At 47.4% G+C, this 23858-nt stretch overlaps 1 protein-coding gene across 1 annotated transcript in view; it reads right to left on the bottom strand.

Annotated features, from left to right (window-relative positions):
* Positions 1–23858, bottom strand: part of LOC149325758 (large subunit GTPase 1 homolog) — a 55554-nt gene that overhangs the window by 9118 nt on the left and 22578 nt on the right. The window contains exons 6-10 of the mRNA XM_089562674.1: positions 23517–23663; positions 18904–18985; positions 14996–15044; positions 10816–10922; positions 2951–3052 (exon numbers count right to left, since the gene is read on the bottom strand). Of these exons, the coding sequence (XP_089418800.1) occupies positions 2951–3052; positions 10816–10922; positions 14996–15044; positions 18904–18985; positions 23517–23663 (487 nt within the window). The remainder of the gene's footprint in view (positions 1–2950; positions 3053–10815; positions 10923–14995; positions 15045–18903; positions 18986–23516; positions 23664–23858) is intronic.

Here is a 23858-nt window from a genome sequence, read left to right as displayed (position 1 = left end):
CAGGTGAGAACAAGCTGTTGGCGGTTTGTGCTTAAATGGCAGTGACACTGCACTGCCACTTCGCAGGGCTTCGTACCATGCACACAAAATGTTTACAACCACATTTACCCACATAATGAACACACTCTTTTCCCAGAAAATTGATGCAATCATGGAGGGGAAAACATTCAAAAATAATCTGGATGGGATAAAAACCCCCCTGTAACGAAATAATCCAGTTTTTGTAACTGTGAATCCATAGACCACCATGTATTTTTTAGCTTCAATATAAAGAAGTAGATTTGGCCACACATTGAATGTAACGAATTTTCGCTGCTGGCTGGAAACGCACCTGATCGTATCGCGTGCATGAGCGGTAGAGCAACGCACCACCCAGCTTTCACATACTGGGCGCATAGGCAGACACAAATACGCTTGCACTAGCATCTGCACACCCTTGGCAGCCTGCGCTATCTCGTCCAAAACCAGCACCTAACACGATGCACCAGCTGTGTTTTAAAACCGCATGCCTCGCATTCACAGATGTCCAAAGCTTGGTCGAAGGACTGGAAAGGCATTGGCAGAACCATCAGTTGTGAAGCCTCACACCTGACAACCTCGCTTCTCACTTAGACAATGCACATATGTGCAAAAGACACACACACACGCTTACGGCAGAATACCAGAGGAGCGGGGTAGGCCTGTTTTCATTTCACTGGCTGGTGATTGGAGGATCTGGCAATCAAGGCGGAAAGTTGGGCTAGTTGATGTGTCATCGTTAATTAAAAGGCTCCCGCCAAGTAAGAAACGACAGTAAGGGGAAGGAGGCAGACTAGTCACCGTGTCGGCAGCTCGGGATACTCACAAGACGCAGTAAAACCAAAACTTAAGACGAGTGTGTCCGTCGTCTCCTCTCTTCTGAGAAGATCAAAGGCAACCTGCTCCTCGGAAGCAGAGAAAAGAGCAGAAGAGGCCACCGTTCTCACCGACCCACAAAAGAATGGCTACACACGTGGCTTCATTCAACGTGTTGGTCGCCGTCAGGCTCAGAGGACAGGGGCAACAACCGCCAACAATGAAAAAACGAAACGCTAGCACGTGGTGCTTCCATACGTGAGGGGAACTAGCGAGGCACTCGCACGCATTCTGGGAAAATATGGAATCTACGTTGCTCACAAACCTGTTTCGATAATAAGCTGCTTCTTACCACGACCGAAAGACCGCGTCCCCACAGAAAAACAACCTGGTGTCATTTACAAAATCCCCTGCTCCAAGTGCCCGGCTTCATACGTCGGCAAAACAAAAAACCTCCCCCAACGAATTAGGCAACACAAGAATGACGTTCGGCTAATGAATTCGGAAGCCAACCCCCTCGCCAAACACTGCGAGCACGCCGACCACCCAATAGCCTTTGAGGAAGTGAGCGTCTTGGCCGTGGAGCCAAACCTGTTCAAGAGACGACATGTGGAGTCATGGCACATCCGGCTCACAAAGGCGGCGATTAATAGAACCCCAGGAAAGCTCCCGTCTGCGTACGTTAGTGGACTCCGCCACGTGCTAACAAAGGGAGAGCGAAGGCAACACCCCACTGCTGCTGGCACACTTTAGTCACCCCTGAAGAAGGGACCGAGTTGGTCCCGAAACGTTGGGCAAAATTAAAATATTGGTTGGCGTCAGTTTTTTTCTCTCAAGTGTGTCATTCCCACCACCCAAGAGGAGGTTGGCACGCTAGACACACCGAGGCAGGTCGCAACATTAGCAGACGCACTGCTGCTGCTGCTGGCAAAGAAAGGGCAGCATTAAAGCACCTTCTTAATCCCAAATAAGGTTTTTGCCGTGAGTTATCCGCATGCAGTGCGTTTTTAGCAGATTATTAGCACGCTAGGAGACAAATTTTGATGTAGCAGAATTTCAGTATCCAAAGTAACCTGCCAATTTTACAAACTTCGTTAAATCGAGGTTTAACTACACTGAATCTGAGCACAACTCCTCTCGAAAATGAAACCAAATGCCCTCTTCAACACAGTTTTTAACTTTTAACTTCCAGAAATCTATACATGTTAAGCAAACAATGACCAATACCATATACTGTATTTACTCGCACAATAGGCACACTCGCATAATAGGCACACTTTTTTTGAAGAAGGTAGCACAAAGAAACGGACAAGGGACAGAAAGAAAGGACATATAAGACATTCACAAGAACTCATGAATGTCTTGTGTCTTTTTTCTTTCTGTCCCTTGTCCGTTTTTTGCGCTAACTTCTTCAGAAAATGCATCAACAATTAGCCCGGCAGCTTGCTCTCCTAATAGGCACACCCCCAGTTTGGTTGTGAAAAACCAGATTTTTTTATTTCCGTGCATAATAGGCGCACCCCGAACTTGGCACTGTGATGAATACTGTATTTACACGATTGCAAGCAGACGCTGCAAGCAGCGTCAATTGCAAGCAGTGCTGCCCTTACACAGATCATTATTTTTTAAAAATATTTCCTTCAGGAAAAAAGGGTGCGGCTCGTACACGAGCGCGTTTATGCAGTATGTTCAATTCTGCAAGTCGAAAAATTTCTGCAAATTTTACCCCTCGTAATAGATGCACCCCGAACTTTGAGCCAAATTTTCTGAAAAAAAAAAAAAAAAAGTGTGCCTATTATGCAAGTAAATATGGTATATGGGCCATTAACCCATTACTGCTATCCAAACAACTGAAGCAAACGGAACAAACGGAATTGAAGTGAGAACAGGAGTTCTAGCGCATCTAATTAGCATTTGGTCTAACTACACCAATCGACCACCATCTTAGAATCCCTAATATGGCAGACCAAACAGAGAAACCCATTGCGACGAGGCATGCTTTGTTTTGGTTCATGGATTGCTAACTGGCTGTTCGTCCCGTGAGATACCGTAGTCTTCACACCCGACGGGTGATGTATACCACAACAGTGGAGGTGGGAGGAAGAAGAGAGCCCACCTGGAAGTGCTTGGTCTTGCCCGGGGTGGTGGAGACCGAGACCCGCTTGCTACGCACCAGGGCATTGATGGTCGAGCTCTTGCCCACGTTGGGGTAGCCCACCTGCACACACACATCGTCCCAAGCACTAAGGAAAGGAGCCACACATCCACTCAAGGGCCGTTCTTTTCCCTAAGCACAAAATGGCCATGGTGTCATAATAAATATAGCCGGCATCACTGGCTTTGGGTAAAAAAACTACGCATGGTGCTTCGAGAAAAACTCTCAAAAGTTGCATGCCTGAGCGCCCATGAGCTGCATTGAGAAAGCACTCAAAAAGACAAGGAGTGTGCTTGTCTTTGTGAGCGCCTTCACAATGCAAACGTGGTTCACCAACTAGCCAAAACACTGCTCCTGTAGAGCTATAGACGTCAGACGTGTCCTACGTTATCTCGTGTCCTACGTTATCTCGTGTCCTACGTTATCTCGTGTCCTACGTTATCTCGTGTCCTACGTTATCTCGTGTCCTACGTTATCTCGTGTCCTACGTTATCTCGTGTCCTACGTTATCTCGTGTCCTACGTTATCTCGTGTCCTACGTTATCTCGTGTCCTACGTTATCTCGTGTCCTACGTTATCTCGTGTCCTACGTTATCTCGTGTCCTACGTTATCTCGTGTCCTACGTTATCTCGTGTCCTACGTTATCTCGTGTCCTACGTTATCTCGTGTCCTACGTTATCTCGTGTCCTACGACGTGTCCTAGGTTATCTCCGGCGAAACCTGAAATCAGCATCTCCAGACGTTAAAAAACTGGCTTATCAAACATTCATCCGCCCCAAACTTGAATTCGCATCATCTATCTGGCATCCATCCCAAGCATACCTTTCCGCCGAAATCGAGGCCATCCAAAATCACGCCGTCAGGTTTATCACCTCTGAATATTCCAAAGAAGTTAGTATCACTGCACTCAAACGCTCTCTTTCCCTCCCATCACTTGAATCACGCCGCATAATTTCACGTCTTTGCCTGCTTCATAACTTCTTCCATCATCCAGCTTCAAGACACCCACTTCTAAAATCCCCGATAAGAACTTCAAGTCGCCTCAGCCATAGCCACCCCATAGCCGGTATCAAGACCCGTACATTAGCAATGAATAGTTCATTTTTTCCCAATGCAATAACACTCTGGAATGCCCTACCTAACGACATAGTTTTATGCAACGATTCAAAATCTTTTCGTACAGAACTGGCCCGTCATCTTCAGAATAAGTGAATTCCTTGTCATTTTTTAACACGTGTTGATCACTGACTTTCATCTGTGCTCGCTACCGCAAGCGAAATTTTTTTTCTTTTGTATGCTTTCACTGAACATGTAAACCCTTTATCTTTTTTCTTTATTTTTTTTTCTCTTTAGCTTTGAAGTTTGTTGTGTGTGTTCATTGTGCGTGTGTTGTTTATGCTTCTTTTATATGAATTGTAGCCCCCTCCTTATGTAATGCCCTTGGGCCTTTAAGGATGAAATAAATGAAATGAAAAATGAAATGAAACTGTGTGCTCTGTGGACTGCCCACAGGTGTAGACCATGAAGTACGGCGTACCTTCGATATCGCCAATGATAGCATGAAAGATGTCCCATGCATTTCTCTCACATAGTTTTGCCATGCTTGCACTGGGCATCTTTGCCATCGCATGGTTGCATGTGTGGTTCCTGCACTAGTCACCAGAGCCATTAGATCAATTCTTGGATAAGATGTACGATGCAGGACCAGTCAACTGGTTTTCCGTAAGACTCAATGCGGAAAAAAATTCGCATAAGGCTTTTATTCAATTTTTCATTCCTGTATTAACCTGCAGAGGCTGACAGTATCAATAAATGAATGAATGAATGAAAGCACGTGACTAACAGTCAAACGACATGCCGTGCTCTCGTATTAGCGTACATTTGTTAACTATGCGGTATTTTTTTTTTCAATGAAATAATAGTGCTGGCAAAGGCACTCACCAAACGGCCAAGAAAGACAAGGACACTCACTAACTCTCATCTGTCTATATGAGGAAACCTTGAATACAAGACATGCGCAGTACAGCCCAACAAACAGTCACAGAAACCGGTCAAGAAAATCAATTTCTGCCTTCAAAAGCTTGACAGATGTATTGCTAATGCAACTATCTCCCTTCTTCCTAATGTGAAAAGCTTCTAACAACTCACGTGCTGGTTTATAGCGCTACCTCTGCCCAGGATCCTTATCTCATCGTGGGAGGGAACAGCGCGAACAAAACGACAGACGAAGCAAAAGGACACAAAGACGAGCGCTGGTATGTCTGTCCTCTTGCTTCGTCTGTCGTTTTGTTCGCGCTGTTCCCTCCCACGATGTATCAGTACAAACTCGCCCAGTTATCCATCCTTATCTCATTCAGCCGCGGCTCACACGCTCTGCAGTTCGCACAGTGTGCTGCCAAGTTCGTGCCCCCACCCCTTAAAGGTGCAGTGAAGAGGAATCTGAACTTGTCTTTTTGCCGCGGGAACTCAATCTACACGTTCCGAGCATTCTTAGAAATTACGACTTATTGCCCTTGGGGGAAAACACAGCGCACTCCTAAGACAAGGACGAAGGAAGACAAGACGATGCAGCGCTTGTAGCCCTGTGTGGACGATTTCTCTAATTAAATCGAATCAACGTCCGGCTCCCGCCTTTACTTTTTGAATTCTCCCCGTACAGTGGGTGGAGTCGACCAACGTGTGGTGTGCCTTTCAGCCAGGCTTTGCTTTCGCTTTATTTTGTTTTTTAGGTTTCCATGAATAAATAGTTTCATTCACAGATAATATAGCCGCAAAATAAGCCCGCATAAATAAAAATACGCACGGACTATTTGCTACTACGGATTACTACGTATTACTCCACCGATGGCAGAGCGGCAAGCCGCCACGGGACTGGGTGAAAGGCATTCCACGCGTTGGACGACTCCGCCTGTCGTACGGGGAGAATTCAAAAAAAAAAAAAGAAAGGGTGGAAGCCGGACGTTAATTCGATTTAATTAAGGAAGTCGGCCACACAGGGCAATAAGTCGAAGTTTCTAAGAATACTCGGAACGTGTAGATTGAGTTCCCACGGCAAAACGACGCGTTCAGATTCCTCTTCAGTGCACCTTTAACAGCCTGCACGGTCATTTAAGCAGCACCCAGTCTGGCCTATGTGGGCCTTCCCGCAGGTCAACGGAATCACGTAACCGACTCCGGTACAGCAGTTCACCAACCCCTCAGCATGCTTCGTCAGGCATGTGCCCTTATTTTTTAAAGCACCCGAAATGCATGAGCAAAGTTGGGAGCGCCTCTTCGGAAAATACGACCGGGACACCGTGTCGGTTCGCCCCTTTCTTCAGATGATGGGCCACCTTATGGATCTACAAAGGGTGCTGCATAAGTGACCGTGCAGGGGAGCATTTGAGGGCGTTAAGGGGTGGTATATGCGCAAACTGCAAAGCGTGTGAGCCGCGGCTGATTGAGATGAGGATCCTGGGCAGAGGTCGCTATAAACCAGCACGTGAGTTGTTAGAAGCTTTTCACATTAGGAAGAAGGGAGATAGTTGCATTAGCAATACATCTGCCAAGCTTTTGAAGGCGGAAATCGATTTTCTTGACCGGTTTCTGTGACTGTTTTGTTTCCGTGGCTTGCCAACTGTTTGCTGTGCAGTACTGCGCATGTCTTGTATTCAAGGTTTCCTTATATATTTGCTGGTCTGGCTGCAAATAAAGACAGATGAGAGTTAGCGAGTGTCCTTGTCTTTCTCGGCCGTTTGGTGAGTGCCTTTGCCAGCGCTATTATTTCATTTAAAAAAGTTATGCACCATCTAGCCCATCTACAAGTTTTGCCAACCGGTAAATATGACCATTATGACCACCTGAGCATTACCTGAGCCGATAAAGATATTTAAATATGTAGATGATTTCTTCATTGTTCCGAAGAAAGTCACCTTCGACCTATGCGCGAAATGTGAAGGATGTCCTTAACTAGCCGCAGTTTGAGGCCCCACATATACATACTTGCCAACCTAGCAACATGAAAATTCGGGAGACTGCCACGACAGGGGGAGGGGGGGGGGGGGGGGGGGTAGTTTAGCAATTTGGAAATTATTGTGGCTCACAACATTTAAAAGAGGTGAGAGTTGCGGCCCACTATAGTTTATTTTGAACTGATCTCTGTGTTGTTGCAGGACTGCAGGGACCTGGCAGTTGCCGACTTCGCAAGCTTCAAAAACTTGTCAGAATACGTCTGCTCAAAACAATGTCCGGTTTGGTGACCATGTGGAGGTCGCCGAGAGTTTTGTTGGAAAGCGAAGACCGGAATTCAGTTCTAGTCTTCTCAACCATGCTAAAGATCCGCTCACATTCAGTATTGCTGTGTGGAATGGCAAGCAGCATCACCTTTGCCATCTATGCTAGAGATACTTCCCACTTCTGACCACTGAATATCAATCCTCTCTTTATTTAGGATCTCTTCTGAAACAACATACGCCTCTGCAAGTTCTGCTTCCAGGGCATCCAAGGCCTCCTCTCTCAACTTGTTCTTCTCCTGGGACAGAGGTTGCGGGAAGGACTCAACAAAGAAGCCAAGGCTCTTGAAGGATGTGCTGGTAAAAAACTTCAAACTGGCAACTTCTGCTTTCTTCAAGGCTTCATCTTCCAGTGGAAATTTGCGCCTTATGTAGTCACATGCCACAACCAAGTACTGCCGATCAGCAGAAGAGAACTGCTCCTTGCCGCTGGTAGGCAGCCTCTCCACAACAGATGATGTGCGGCCCCCAAGGATCTTCACTGGCCTTTTGGTTCTTTATATCTTGGTAGGCAACCTCCAGTGGTGAAGCACCTGCCTTCATGACAGGGGGATTGACAAACCTAGCCACAAGGTCCCTCAGGAGCTGCACCAAGAGGGACTGGAGTAGATGAACTTGAGGTGGCTGGGATGGAAGTTGGCAGTACACTTTTTCAAAAACAGGGACCACACCCTCTTCAAGAAAAGGCCATACACCAAGTTGACGTCAGAGGTCAGGAAGTAGAACAGCCTTTCCTCACGGGTCAAGCTGGCATGTCTGGTAGCCTCGGATGAAAGCTTCACTCTCTTTGCCGGGGTTGCATCTATCTTGCTTCTTGGCTCCTTCCTTTTTTGGGGATCTTGCTTTAATTCATCCCTCTTATCTTCTCCCAAAGCTGTAGCTCTCTTGGGGATCTGATGCGACCCTAGAAAGGATGGGCGCTGCTGGTTTTTTGGCTTTGTCTCATTTAGAAAGAAGATCACCAAGGGCTGCCACTGCTCCAGCAATCTGGTCAGGCACTTTCCCAGCGATAGCCACCGTGTCGGAACATGCTTTAAAATCTTCCGCACCTCTGTGTTGTGCATTTCTTGAAATTCGATAAGCCTTTCTTTTCGCTTGGCGCTCTTCTCGAGGAAGTAGAAGATCTTCTCGAGCACCTTGTCGGATTTGGCAGGTAAGCAGGCGGCTCCTTTCTCGGCCACAAGATTGATGAGGTGACACGGGCAGCCAATGACTGGCAAACTCTCAAGAGACTTCTTCTAGCACAGCTGCCACGTCCTTTTTCCCAATCACAACGTTGGTGTTGTTCGCACAAAATGCAATGCAGTTCTCTATGGGTATATCACGCAACTTGAGTGCGTCTAGAATGAGGTTTCCAATTTCCCGCCCGGTGGCCTCTGCATGGAGTTCTTGCAAACAAAGCAATCGGCTTTCGACACGCTGCGATTCCTCGACGCAGTAAGTTGCCACGATGGAATACAGTTGCGACGCGCTATGGTTGCTTCCATCCACAGCGAATGCGAAAGCACAGCGTTTCAGAGACTCCAGCATTGACCTTTCAGCATCCGCAGCCATTTCCCTGACGATGGCAGTTGCTTTGGTATATTCGCATCCATAGCACTTCGCGTTGTCACATTTCGGGAACATTTTCAGAAATGGCGGTCCCGCATGATCACTCACGCTTAGTGGCAGGTTGTGTTCCACAAGAAATCCCATGAAAAGGCACTCTGCATAGAACACACTGTCTTTTGAAAGAAACTGCCGATGGTGCACTGCACTTCTGCAGCACGAACATAGTTCTTATGCTTTGGTGAAGCAATGTGTACCTTGATGTCGTTCTTGCCACCATGCGAAACGCTCACATCACAGGCACACGTGGTACAGAATCCATACTTGTCACCTTTTTGCAAACTGACAAAGCAAGAAAACTCAGTCGTGTACGATTTCCAAAATACTTGCAAGTACTTCTTCTTGGCTTTCGAAAGCACCATCGATCGTTCCAACTCGGGGAAACACAAAGAGTAGTTCGGCGTTCCGCACTTCACTCGATGACCTCGGAAAGCCAACTGAAGCCTAGCATGGCTAGCGCACCCACGATCACATAACGACTCGATTGCTAAATCCGTGAGCCAGCCTGAGATGACCCAATCCGGAAAATCCATTATGGCAGCGCCCGTCGGTTGCCTGTTTTCATGGTGGTGCCAGCGGCCGCAACCTCGATTCAATGTGCCCGCTGGTGACTGAGTGCTCTCGTGCTGCTTTCCGGCATGGTTATATTATAGGACGTTATACAGCATATAGCATGCAAAAAAAAAAAGAGTAAGAAAAATTAGAGAAAAAAACAGTGGGCTGTGGCGGCCACTTTTCAGGAGATTTGAGGTCGCATCCGTACAATCGAGAAATGCAATCAAATTTGGGAGAGTTAGCAGGTATGCATATAGGTCTCACACCCCACAGATACCTCGGCACCACAAGCAGGTCGGCTTCCCCAATTTCTGATGAGAAAGTTGACACAGCTGCGATACATGCTCTCTTTTTTCTTGTAACGGCCTCGTGTGTTCAAAAGATACATTACTTTGAATGTGCCATTCAACCTTTCCTGTGGGCCAGGAGTGTTTGAAATATTCACTTAGGAATTGTCTGAAGAAAATTACACACTCAAACCCAGATATACCGAATTATTGTCTATATCGAACACACAAATTACGGTTTGGTTTGGTTTATTGGGGTTTAACGTCCCGAAGTAACTCAGGCTATGACGGACGCCGTAGTGGAGGGCTCCGGAAATTTCGACCACCTAGGGTTCTTTAACGTGCACTGACACCGCACAGTACACGGGCCTCTATGATTTCGCCTTCATCGAAATTCAGCCGCTGCGGCCGGTATTGAACCCGTGTCTTTCGGGTCAGCAGCCGAGCACCATAACCACTGAGCCACCGCAACGGGCTACACAGATTATCTCCTTGAAAATGCTGTGTATTTCGAACTGCAATTTCAGCAGTCATTCGAAACTGCCCCTGCAAGCAGCTCTTCTCCAAACCGCACTCGGAGACGGCTCACCTGCTGGAAATGAATGTGAGCTGCGAAACGGTGTGACGAGATAAATGTGAGCTGGTCCTGAGGGCCACACTGCTGTCATGCGGTGAAGCCCACCTAACTGGCGGGGGCCCTCACCTTAATTGTTATGAGCGATTATTCTATTAGATGACAAATAGTTGCAAAACTGACTGACACAGTAATGCTCAGCAAGCAGTGTGCACCCAGCATGCCAGTGGGCATCACTAGCCAGTTTTAGTGCTGTCGTACGGTAAACACAGTGACGTATGGCAAAGATAATTAGACAGGCCCAGCAACACATTTGCCCCACTGTCTACTACAGCAAGTGCGATTTATTCTTGCTTCTAGGTCACCGGCAAGGTTTTGAATTGCCAGTAGTTATATATATCCAACTATCCGCAATCCCCGTTTGATATATCCTGGTTCACCTGTATTCACTTGGAACTCACTTGAAACCAAAAAAACCATTATGCCTAATATTTACCTGCAGTATGAGCATTTGAAAAAGCAAGGCTCACCAGTCCAATGACAGTCTTGCCAGTGAGCTCCTTGGACTCCGGGTGCACAGTGCGGAACAGGTGCAGCAACTCCTCTGCGCTGCACAGCGCTCCGCCAGGCGATGCCTCTGCACAATGCAAGCCACATGGCCTTCATCATCCACCAGTGGCAAATTACTAGAATGTAGGCCAACACCCGAAAGTTGAAGGCCAAATAAATAAAATTTTTAAAAATTTTCTTCAATGTAAGCCGGCCGAAAAAACGAGTGAGAATGAGACAGTGTGAGCAGTGCATAAACTGCATTTATCTCCTCAAACCTGCTCAGTCGTCCTTGTCACAGCTGTCCTCTGTGACATCAAGTGCATTGCAAATGCTGCTGCACTTAAACCAAGCTTTCCAGGACGCCATGCACGGCTGCAGCCAGCTACAACTCCAAGCAAAGCATGCTTAATGTGGTCTGATGGAGTTAGCTCGCACATTTCCCTGGTCCCGTGGAATGCCTCGCTCCCTTGCCAGCTTTGGCCTGCAGCACCTGTGTGGTCACTGCAAGGGCCTACCAGTGCTGGTTCCGCTTCAGTGTGGCGGCCTTTCTTCGGGAAGGCCCTCCTTGTTGCAGCACAAGCACAAAGTTCATCACGCATACAACGACACAATACTCGAATGTAACCGGCCTAAGAGTTTCATACGACGTTTTTAAAAAAAAAACTATCTGCCTAGATGCGAATAAATATGGTAAAGGCTGTGCAATGCATTGCCTGGTCCCGCTACCTGTGTGCTACTGCAGCGGTGGCTACTATGGAGCAGAAACAGTTATTTTGGATCCCTACAATCGGCACTTGTGAGCCAAACAGTGTAAGTGACCGTTAAAACTGACTCGAATGTCTCTAGGTACTGGTTTGGTTGACAGTTCTTCATGCTGCACAGTAAAAGATTTACACCACCAGACATGGCCTCGGGAAACTTGAAAAAACCAGACGGTCCCTCTTGCCACTGCTCAACACACTGCAGCGCATACATTCCTGGAGGTGAAGCTAAGCAAGGTCAGAGTTTGCGTGGTGGGGGGCTCGCCCCGCTCCACCCCCTTTGGTTTGCTTCCTTGCGATGCGTCCTCCTTTTCCCTAGTTACCTCAACTAGCAAGGGAAGGCGCGATTGCCACACAGGAGACAGCTCTCTTTCTCTTTGGCTCAGGAATTGGTCGCACACATGTGGATGTGTTGGCTCGGCACTCTCCACCAGCGAGACGAGGCCTCAAGGGAACGCTTTCCCACAAGCTCGTCCCATCCAGCCTCAAGAGTTTCTTCCCTGCCCTAGCATGGGCAAACATTCACTCATAACTACGGGTGTGCAAATACTCAAATCGAATAGCAAATTTTGGAATTATTCAATTTGCGAATTGAATACCTAGTAAACGGGTGACCGCACCAATGCGAGATCTGCCATTCCTCCTCCTCCCAGTGCTCCAGTGCAGTCGTTGGTTTTCTGATCGTGTGCTGCACATTTTTAATGGACAGCCGCTGCACCGCAGGTGGAAATAAATTCTCAATAGCACAAACCTGATAGCACTCGTGATGCAACCGAATCATGAACAGCCGATAAAAAATCCACCACTTCACGGGGCTGGAACATCGCTAGCAGCACTGGTCACGAGCGACAGCAACCACAGCACAACACAGGCCACGGTAGGTGCGCACCTCTAAAGACTTCATCTATCCCGCTGTCGACACCCATGAAACTAATTTTCCTGTGAAATTTCAAGGCGAAAGCCTTTAATGCCTCATCGTTGTCGACAAAAGGTTGTCACCAGAGGTGTCACGCTTTTTCTAGTCAGACCAGAAAAAAAATCTTTGCACTCGATAGGATTCAAACCACCATTCTTCCGTTCCGCAGCCGAGTGTGCTAATGGCTACGCTACTTCCTGCCAACGCATGTGCAGTTCTCCTTGTCTAGGACGCTGGAGAGTGTTTGCAGAAAGGCTTCGAATAAGACGGATGCCTCTCGAATGGCCTCCAGTGCCTCCACCATTTAAGATTCACAATACACAGTCAAAGGCATGCAGTTGAAAGTCTGATTCCATAAGATGTTTGTTATGCGCTCGCTCCTCAGCATACACTGGGCATTCTAGAAAAATATGCTCCACTGTTTCTACGGCGAGGGGTGCAAAATTATTGCCGCCACGTCGTGACATGCTTGCAAAGAACCGGTGCCGTGGCCAGCCGTGGCCACCTCGGTCGCAAAAGAAAAAAGGAAGACAAGCATGCATGCACTTTGTGACAATCTGCAGAGGTGGTCTTTGTTTGTATTCGAGTCAATCTGAAACCTCTGTGTGGACCCCATAATTTAGAAATAACTTTAAAGATCACTCCTCACAACAGCTCACAACCGACTAGGGAGACACACCTCATGGTGCGACCCCTACGCCAATGATCCCACAGAGCAGAAGGGCCAGCCTCCAAGCTTGCCCCGTCAATGCGTTTGTCGTTGTGTCTGCCTATCAGCTCTGCATGTGAAAGCTGGGCAACGCCCGTGTCACGCACGTGGTCCAATGTGCACTTCGGCATGCGCTCCGCTCAACCACTTGCGTCCGCAATACAATTCTTCCTCGGGTTTGTTTCCAGCCAGCGATGAAATTTTGTAACACTGAAAGTGTGGCAAAATCTTCTTCGTTGTATTGAAGCTAAAAATACACGGTGTCCCATGGATGCAAAGTTACGTAGGCGAGGTTTAAGTGAATTAGATTTACCCCACCCCTACTAGGCAATGTCCGAATATAACTCACACGTTTATACCCCGGACACTAGCACGCGAGCAGTGCAAACTTGTTTAGCTTTTTGTTTAGTGCAAGGAGTGTGTATAGCTCTTCCTCGCTATGGCTTCCACTTCCCGTGCAGCCTCTTCTCCTTCCCTTGTCCAAAAGCAATCTCAAAAATGTCCTTGCACTGTGGCAGAGTGCAGCGTTTCAGGGTGCACCATGGCCAAACAATGTTTCACACTGAAAACAACCACTGTTAGAAGTGACGGTCATCTCACACCATTTTAAGCTGTGCTACATAATTTCCATTGAGTGCTTTCTCTTCTGGGCCTACCACCAAGAGAGTCAGATAACGAGTACTACACAAATATCGATGTTTCATACTTGAAGAAAACAGCGCAGCAACAGGGACAATAGAGAAGACGGGAGAGGTGCTGACTAACAAAACCAGGAGCACGCATGATCTACAGCAGCAACATTGATAAGATGTCAACTTCAGTCATGGTGGTCAAGATTCAATAGTTCAGACTCATGAACGAGGATGCATGTGTGGTGGTTTTAGCAAATATGAAATGATTTGCTGATTTCTTTCGTTAGTTTACCTTTGTGATTGCACAAGACCTTAGTATCGTTAAAAAGTGCAGCACATGGTTCTGCAGTAGGCCTTGAGGAGTTACGACGACATTCTTTGTAGTGCAAGGCTAGGTTTGAGGAAGGGGCCCCTTCCAAAGAAGTGTTGTGTTGACGTAGGTGTCAAGAATGCGTAAGCGGGTATTCAAGCACCTTCCCGTCTGGCCGATACAGTTCTTGCCGCACGTGAAGGGAACGCTGTGCACCACACCCTTGGCACAAGGGACGAATTTTGAGTCAGGGTTTACTTGCCCTGCACTGGACGATGATTGGCTTTAGTTTCAACTAGCTGCGCTGATACTCAAAATAATTTGAAAATATTTGTATGCAACCAAAGATTTCATATTCGCACACCTCTTCTAGAAATGAACAGTGGAAAACAAAACGAAATGAACAGTGGAAAACAAAACATAAGTAGACCCCAAAGAAAAGTGCTGAACTGGCAAATATGTGTCTGCCCTAAAGTTCCTTTTCTAGGAGTCCGACCAAAGGTGAGCTGGCTTGGTGACCAAAAACACTTCGATCCAACCTCTCTTCTAGGGCAGGTTAGGGACTGCACTCATATGCGAGAAACCTACCAGAATTCTTGTTCAGGTCCCAGAAGGGTTCCCTGGCTTGTCTGTCTAGCAAGCAACAGGCGTCTCTAGACTGCACTGCTTTTGCATCGTATTGGCACTTTTCAGAGCAGAAACCTCGCCTGCCGAGCACGAGATCCTTCAAGACCAAACCAGGGTTCTGTTGGCCACCAGCAAAAAGTTGTGGGGCTACGAGGGACGTCCCTGGCCCAACCACCTGGACATGACAATGAATGGAAGCTCACCTGCACCCTGCGGCTGATGGGGGGCCTCTGGCACATCTTCCTCGGATTCCTGCAGGAAGAAGGAGGCTGTGCTCAATACAAACATTACACGTTCTCTGGCTACTTTCACAAGGCCACTCCAGATGTCAAAAAGGGCTCTGTGATCAGCGCTTGCACGTAAACGGCAGTGCAGCCTAGCCTCAGCAATGCACGCAAAAAAGGACTTTGATGCTGCACCATCATTTGTAGGCAGTTTTCAATATTCGGTCCTGTAGTAAAGCATTCGATATTTCACTCCATCCCAATGCTTGGTATTTGATATTTACAAGTATACTCATCTCAAACGAATACCAAGTTTACTCAATTCTAATACTCACCCATTTTTCAAGGTCAGAAAAAAAAAAAAAACTTCAATCACTCTGATTGTAAAGTGCATCAGATTTTCATGCTTCAAAAAACATACGAAATGCTCAACCTTTCTTCCAACTGCTCTAGTGTTATGCTAAAGCACCTTTCTAGCAGATGCATGCCTGTCCCTGAACTGAAAATCTACCCCTTTTCATAGAGTTCATAATCAAGCACCTGCACTTTGAGCTCCACCCACCTCAGGCCTTTCTGCCACACTGGCTGCATCTGTTAACCATGCACATCAAGGCAGCGTCAGCGCGATGTCGAGTTAGTTCAAAAGGCAGTTCAGGAGTAAGCCAGCCAACCAACCAGTCTACCAACCAGCCAGCCAACCAACACCACTGCAACAATGCAGGTCACAAGACTGCCCTTGTTCAAGCAGGTTGGCTACTCATCTAATTCAATTTGTATTTGCTCTGATAACCCATTTCTGCTAGTGGTGTCATGCCCCATCAACACTACCGATTGCCTTTGAAGGTTATTATGCATATCGCGCTACCCGTGTATCAATGCCTATGCAGTTTGCCTTCTGTTAGTGTTGGACATTGAACTGAACCCTACACCTACAAGGAATAGTAATCCACAACCATCCCTCGAATCCATTGCCATGGCCATATCCCGCACTGAATGCTCTGTGTTAGGTGAACTAGCGTTGATTCGTGCCACTCAGTCAGGAGTCGAGGATTCGATTTTCAGTGAGCTGACGCCCTAGCAAAAATAACGGGGAGTTAGGCAGCCCAAGTACTGTAGCCAATTCAGATAGAGCTAAACTTTGGCTACAATGCCCTCACTTCCACAGTGATCCATAACAACAGATGGTACAGAGAAGGAGAGACACAACACAGGGCACTCACTCACAACTAAAGCCAGCCAGTATAAATACTGCCTGGAGAGGATACAAGCACTCTTGACTTGCATGAGATTCAAAATCACCAGTACATCAGGCATGTGTCATACATGGGAAATAATGTCACCGCTGCAGCAGGCACAAGTTAACATTCACAGTCAGGGTGACAATCTTCCTTATCTGACAGCACTACCAAGGGTGCACTGACACATTCCTCTGAGGTCCTAGCAGTCAGGTGGGCTTCTATTATTTCCCTTGCTAGCGAGTCGCGGTTCTTTGCTGTCACAGAGCATTGCTTATACAGTGGAAAACAGACGTTGGTGCCATCAGCGTCTTTGCAGTGTCTGCAGTGCTTCGCTATGTGGCCAGTGATGGTGACACGAGAGACATTATATTCGTGTTCCTTTAATTTTTCGTTAACACAGTTTGGCCAATGCAACACTTGCCACATGACAGGGGCAGAGAATAAACTACTCCTTCCTGGCCTTATCAAGCAGCTGTGTGGTTCTCTTTCCACTGATTCTTTGACCAGGCTGGACAGTCGCTCAGGCACCGAGAAGACAACTTCAACACCAACACGTTTCCCAGTTCTTTTCAGGTTGTACGAGACTTGGTGCAGATACGGTACCCCGACAATCTTTCTTTTCTTTTCCTCTTCACCTATCCTATCAAATCTGAACTTTTTCTGCAACGGAGCCTAAAACGTCTGAACGGTGTCAGGCAGTTCAGTTGGTTGCAGATGCTGCGCTCCAACCTGTGCACACAAGACTTCTTTACAGCGTTGTAAAGCACAGAATAAAAACAATCGCTCTCTTCACCAGCTTTGAACGAGCTGATGAAAAAGGCAAGATTGGCTTTGCACCACGGCGCTCAAAAGCCCAACAAACATGAGATAAAATGAAGTGAAGCGAAAGATCTAAAAACCTAATAAAATCATTCACTGGTACATCGTGTGTTAAAATCAATGGATTAAGGCCACCGCATTTAAAATCGCTGTATCACTTTTTTTGGCACATTTCTATAATTAATGGTTTGTAATTAATTTTTACATTAATTGACAGTTTTCAAAGTGTTGTTTGATTAATTAATGTTAATTATTCACATTTTAATCCATTTCAAACTTTCATCCGGCTTGGTTGCGTATGGTACCACAATTTCAGCATCTAAGGCTGTTTTGACATCCACCCACTATATCAACGTCCGTGGCTATTTCAATGGCTAATTGACTTTTCCGCCTCTCATTAATTAACTAATTACTCCACATGAATGAAATTTAATGTGCATCGAGATTTATCGTCCTCTATCACACTCAATGATTCTTTTGCTCCTAACTCTTCCTTGAACAACATAAAGGTTGCCAAAATCATCATTTTATCAATGGGAAAGCATTGCTAGGCTATGTCGGCGGCTTTCTATCATCAAAACCGTGTCCGCAGCGATTGTGGGAAACTAGAAAGAGATATCATTTAAAAAGTGGTTATGATCGAAGGGCGATGATGTGAGGATGCGGCGCAAAAATTGCGCTGCCGATAGGATCAACAGTTAGTTAATCAAAGCCAAAACAGTGACCCAAAGTGGGCTGGGAGTGGCGCGAAATTTGAATCGCCGGAAGTGCAGTGCCACGTGACACACCATGTGAAGTACCATGTGATTGGTCCACGTGACCGAAAAGGTGGGAGAAGCCAACCCATGGTGCAAAATTTGAATGACCGGAATGAATACCGAGGTGGCACGATGGAGGCTTTGAAGTTAATCGAAATCTAGTCAATAATAACAAATTATACAAATGCCAGTAGTAAAAGAAGATTAATTACAGTGCATTAGAGAGAATTAAGATGAATTAATTATAAATTAAGGTGGATTAATATGGGTACAATCTGATTTAGTTATGCATTGGAATGAATTAATGATGAATTGGAGTAAATCCGTTCCTAATTAAATTAATTAATTTAGAATTATAGTGCATTAAATGGATTAATTACATCAAATGTGAACTGAGTGAAAATGAATTGTGAATTAAATTCACATTAATTACAGAGTTGGGTGCATTAACTGTGGTTTAAGGTGAACTATGTGATTTGATTGTCAGACGCGATGTCACAATCGATATAGTGGCAAAGAGGAGCAACTAGAGGCAAAGAGGACCAATTAAAGGCGGCGAGGAGGCGTCAATGACTCCAGTGTGGTTTCTGCAGTGCCCTCTAACGTTTTTTATATAAGGATCACATCTTCTCCGACCTACGCATGGGGGCTGCTATACTGCTGCACTACAGCTGTGCACTTTCAATTCCAAGAGAGCAAGCCAGCCAAGCAGTGCACCCCTTGAACCGGGGGGCAGACAAACCAAAGAGACCTGTGGTGGAGACGGACATCAGCACAGCTCGGCTGAGCTTCCACATGATGAGCAAAAGGATTCAACAAGTGCGACAAAGCCTCCCTCATGCTTTCTTTTCACGCAGTGCCAGAAATGTTTGGAATATCTGCTTAGAAATCACTTCAAGAAAATTACTATTTGCATCAAATAGCAGTTTCCCGCTAAAAAGAGTCAGTGGGGGACAGCAGCCTAGGGTAGTGTCCGATTACAGGGCACCTTCCCTGCTCGACCCCTGGGCCCAAGGAGAAAAGGCCTCCACGGGCTGCCTGGGTGGAATGCGTGCTCCCAAAGGCCACCCACCTCTCCTCTCTTGCTCTCCAGCAGGGCAGAGAAGAAGGCTGCCTGGATGCCAATCGAGTCCAGGTAGTGGCGCCACATTTGCCTGCAACACACATCCCTCTCTGTAGCAACAACTCAATGAGCACCACATTCAGTTTCTATCAGTTACTCTCCCCTACATCAGAGCTTAGCAAGGAAAATTCAACCCCAGCATACTGGCATGGATAAAAACCTTCCTAACAATTTGTGCAAGTTAACAGCTGTAACGCTTTGTTAATTGCAGTAATATCTGGTGTGCTGCAGGGATCGGTTCTTGGTAACTTACGTTTTCTTATTAATATTAACAGCCTACATCCCACCCTCCTAGGTTCAATGAAACTTCTTGCTGATGATTGTGCAGTTTATCGTGTGATTAAGGATACTGCTTTGATACAAACTGACCTGGACACAATCTCCAGCTCATCTCTAAGGTCTCGTCGTTCTGTGCTTCCTTGTGTTCATCATCGTGTGACCTCAAGAAGCGCCCATGTTCGAGACACAATGGCGGCCAACAAGTGATGTCGTTACACCACGGCTTTTAACCGGAAGGTAGTTTTGGAGGAGGCTCTTCACACCCACAGGCCCAACACGACCTCGGTGTGGACGAGAAGAAGGTGCACCGGTGGCAAAGCGAATGACCCAAGAGTGGGCGACACCACGAGGTGGAGAAGGATGTAGCAGACTTTGTCAGGAAGCAAAGGGAAAGTGCAATGCCCGTGACGATGGAGATAAGAGAGGCGAAGGCAAGGGAGATCACAAACGTTTGAGGCATCGCACGGAGACAATTCAAGGCCAGCAGGGGCTGGGTCACTCGTCTCATGAAGCGTTCCGGGCTCAGCCTGCGGTGGCAGACTTCTGTGCGCCAAATCCTACCCCCTGATTTTAAGGAGAAGCTGGTGCCATTCCAGCACTTCGTTCTCAAGAACCGGCCGAAGAAGGAGTACAGACTGGGCCAAACCGGCAACGCTGCACACAGTCAATAAGAAAAGCGCCAAACGGGTGAAAGTAAGAACTGCTGGGTGCGAGAAGCAACGTATTACTGTGATGCTGTGTTGCACGGCCGATGGGCAAAAACTGCCACCCTACATCATTTTTAAGCGCAGGACGCTTCCATCCAGAGAGGTTTTCACTAAAAACGCCTTCGTGCGCGCTCGTGAGAATGGATGGAGGTGCGGTGCCCTTGTTGGAGACCGTTTGTCAACACTGTGCCACGGCCCTGTTGTACAAGGAGTCACTCCTGGTTCATGACTCCTACCACGGGCACTTGACAGATGCTGTGAAGTCTGTGCTTTCGGAAGGCGGTATGGACATTGCGGTACCAATACCCGGAGGTTGACGAGCCAGCTGCAACTGCTCAAAATGGCCATCAACAAGCCGTCTAAGAATAGGCTGCGGAAGCATTGCAAGGACGGGCTGACCCAGCAAGAACCCCAGCTCACAGCGACCGGGTGCATCAGGTGTGCAGCCAAGTGACGAACTGCGTTGCCACAGCATGGGACGAAATTCTGGCCAACACTGACTGTGCGGGCCTTCCGAAAGTGAGGCATCTCGAACGCACTGGGCGGAAGCACAGTTCGCTGTGGGAGGAAGCCAGTGACAAAGAGGACAGCGATGTCGCTGAAGACGACAATGAGTGAGCATTGGACGTGCTACGAGTGTCGCAAGCGTAATAAAATGCGTGTTCTAGTCCCAGTGAATGCTTTTTTTTCATTCGGTTTACATTCGAGGTAAACCTCTCAGCTTCAGTAAAGACAATGCAGCGAGCTGCAACAAGCCCAAATTGACATTCCTTTAAAAAATGGTTTTCTTTCTTCTGCACAATGCAACAGAGGAAGTGGCGCCAGCCGATGGTGGCTTCAAAGTGTACGCAGATCCCTTTCCTGCCAGCTTGCACATGTCGGCCAGGTGAAAGGCCTCTGGAATAAGTTGATGCAGTGCTAAATGTTAGAGCTGCTGCAAAAACAGGGATCCCAAGCTCAAGTTTGGAGGCGTGCGACGTCAACGCCTCAGCGACAAACCGTAGAAAGTCGAGGCCCCACCCACTCTGCCTGGCTCTGCTCGGCCAGATTGACCAGGTGGTGGCCATGGCCAGCTTTATTACGTCTTCACAATGACACAAGCGGTCCAAACGGAGGTCACTGTTGTGTCGTGATGCTTATGTCGCGCCTGTGGTTCGGCACCACTCACACGGAGCGCCACATTCGTGCCACAGGTCTGATGAGTGTGAAGCTACACTCTTGCATAAATTTAGCACAAGTGCTGCTGCAAATAAATTGCAGGAGCAGTATGCCCAGTTTAAAGTTCATCTTCCCCACGATTCAGCAAGCACATTATGCCCCAGAGCATGTCCCATAATGGCTATCCAGTGCATGGCCCCGTAGAAACAGATCTGTAATGTGCAAGCCTTACTTGCTCCACTGAGTGAAAACCCGTCTCTCTCTCTCTCGATGTGGGGAGGGGACTCCCAGGGACCCATGCATGTCGAGCAGAGAAAGACCAATTCTGCACATATGGGCAGTAGCTATTGCAGCGCAGTCCACAGTACAGCAGCGATTGCCTTCAGGAAGTTAGCGCGCAGATCAGACGGGGTGCGGCAAGCCGTGTAGAAGTACAATTGCCAGCTGTGTGGCATCCGGCTGCAAGCGGTGACCCCTTCCATACAGTGAGGGACAGGCTTACATCATCTTACACATAAGCAGTCCTAAGTGTCTCTGCCTACTTTTTTTTATTTAAGGCGAAAGCCTTTAATGGCTCATCCTTGTTAGGCAGTTACTGCGTAATTTCCTTTCCTCGAATGCGATTTTCAGTTTCTTCATTCTCCCACTTCCTCCCTTCCTGTACCAGGTGGATGACAGAGAATTACCCGCCATTTCCTTTCCTCAAAAAGTGTTGCATTCAAAGGGCAAGGCATTGCGCCGAACGGGTGGTGGCGTTCTGTGGGCTCCCTGGCAGCGCTACAACACGCTGTCGCACTCCACTCCTAAAGGCGAAGATTAAGCGTCATTAATTGGCAGTTAATTAATGCACCAACAGAATGTGAAAGTGTAGTCGCTCACTTTACTTGTGGCAGCATTCATCGCTACATGCGCATCAACTGTGTAGCACAATGCAGCACTCGGGCTTTCGGCTTTATCCACTTTAGTCGCTAAAGTTCCTCGCAATTTTTCTCTGCTACGCAGAGTCAAGTCCACTTATAACAATACTGGTTATAACAATATATCGGATATAACAATGGTCAGTCATGGCACCATCAGCTTTGCCATGTGTTACATAGTAAAATAAACTGCTTACAGCAATGCTGTCAAGGCACATTATTGGTTATAACAATTAAATCTGGTAATTGAGTGTCAACCATCACAGAAAAAAAGAAGGAAATGCTACAACCACACCAGCAAAACCATGCTCACAACACAAAAGCGCGCATGTGTGGGGCCGACCAATGGACTAAGCTGGCGCAGCAACGCCACGAAAGCAAAAGAGGCAGGCATCATTGCGTCAGGAAAGCTGCTGCATTGGCTACGCACGCCATGCGTACCCCCAATCAGTCGGTGCAGTGCGCGTGCGTGCAGCCAGCGCGGTTTTTCTCTTGTCAGCTGTCACCGCACCCTTAGTTCTGCATGCTTCTTGAATTTCCCATAAGAATAGCTTCCAAAAAGCTGGCTTGATTCCTGTGACGTGGAGGTGCGCGAAGCTCCCAGTGGCGCAGTGATGGCGGTGCTTTGGTCATCAGTGAACGGTGAACATTGTTCCGGTTCCCTGAAGTTCGAATTAACGAGCTCTTTTACAGGCATTATAACAATCAAACCCCTCCGGGTATTTACTGTGAATAAATGCTCTGAAGTTTGTCATCTTTTCTTTTTTTCGGCACAACCCTGTTATAACAATGGTATTTCCATGGCACTTGAATATTGTTATAAGTGGGCTTGACGTAGTACCTTCTTCTCCGGATGTACAAAATTTGTTTTAGTAAAGCCGTAATGCAAAAACCATACCGTACGTACAGGCTACTTCACTCTTACAGTGAACACAGGAGTACGTGGCCGCACTCTTTAGAGTGCCAGTGTGTCTGTCCCATCCGTACATGAAAGTGAAGCGGCAGATGATGCGAAGCACTGTCCCCCCGTACGTATGCCACTTCATTTTGTGTGGCCAGGCTTGAATAGGGGCAAATTGCACAGCAAATGCCTTGCAGCTGCTTAAGCGAGCTGGGGCCTGGAATCGGCCCCTCGCACCTTTCGCAGCCGCACCAATCTTCCCAAGCGCAGGCTGGTTGCAGCAGGGACTGGTTCACTGCCAGCAGAGCACCCTCAACCTCTGACAAAGCGGTGCACGCAGCTGCTCCGCCAATGCATGGATGATAGTGGCTGACGATAAGGCAGTTGCCTCAACTGCTCTTGCACGTCCTACTCGGTTTAGCTCTACCTTAAAACCCTCCCTTTTATTTTTTTTTCTCTCATAAACATGGGAAAAAATGAAGGTGCACAGGGTGCAAATTATACGAGTACACAGTGTAAATGTTCTCAGCTTGTCTTTCAACAAATTTCAGTGGGAAATCGGTACTGTCTGCCTTGTCCCTCGTGTGCAGTGAGTCTCACCGCTGAGCTGGTGTGAGCAGGTCAGCCTTGTTGAGCAGCAGCAGGCTGCGCTTGTGTCCCCCGCCCGTCTCCGCCACGTACTGCACCAGGTCCTGGCACAGGAACAGCAGGGGGTTCCGCGCATCCACTATCTGCACCACCACATCACTGCCACACCCACCCACCCATCCACTTTCTTAGGACAGTCTGCCGAGATAAATTTCACCAAGCAAATCGGCACAGCATGCGCACCAAAAGCATTTCCCCTCCATTCACCTAACCATGGAGACCTGGCACAAACATGGCTTCTCAGGCATTTCCACCATGTCTCTAGTGGCGCAAAGACAGTGACAATATCATGGT

The sequence above is a fragment of the Amblyomma mixtum genome, chromosome 10 (assembly GCF_055824585.1).
Source record: "Amblyomma mixtum isolate Tamu chromosome 10, ASM5582458v1, whole genome shotgun sequence".
In the NCBI taxonomy this organism is placed as follows: Eukaryota; Metazoa; Arthropoda; class Arachnida; order Ixodida; family Ixodidae; genus Amblyomma; species Amblyomma mixtum.
The sequence above is the reverse complement of the archived record's forward strand: the minus strand, read 5'-3'. Positions and strand labels throughout refer to the sequence as shown.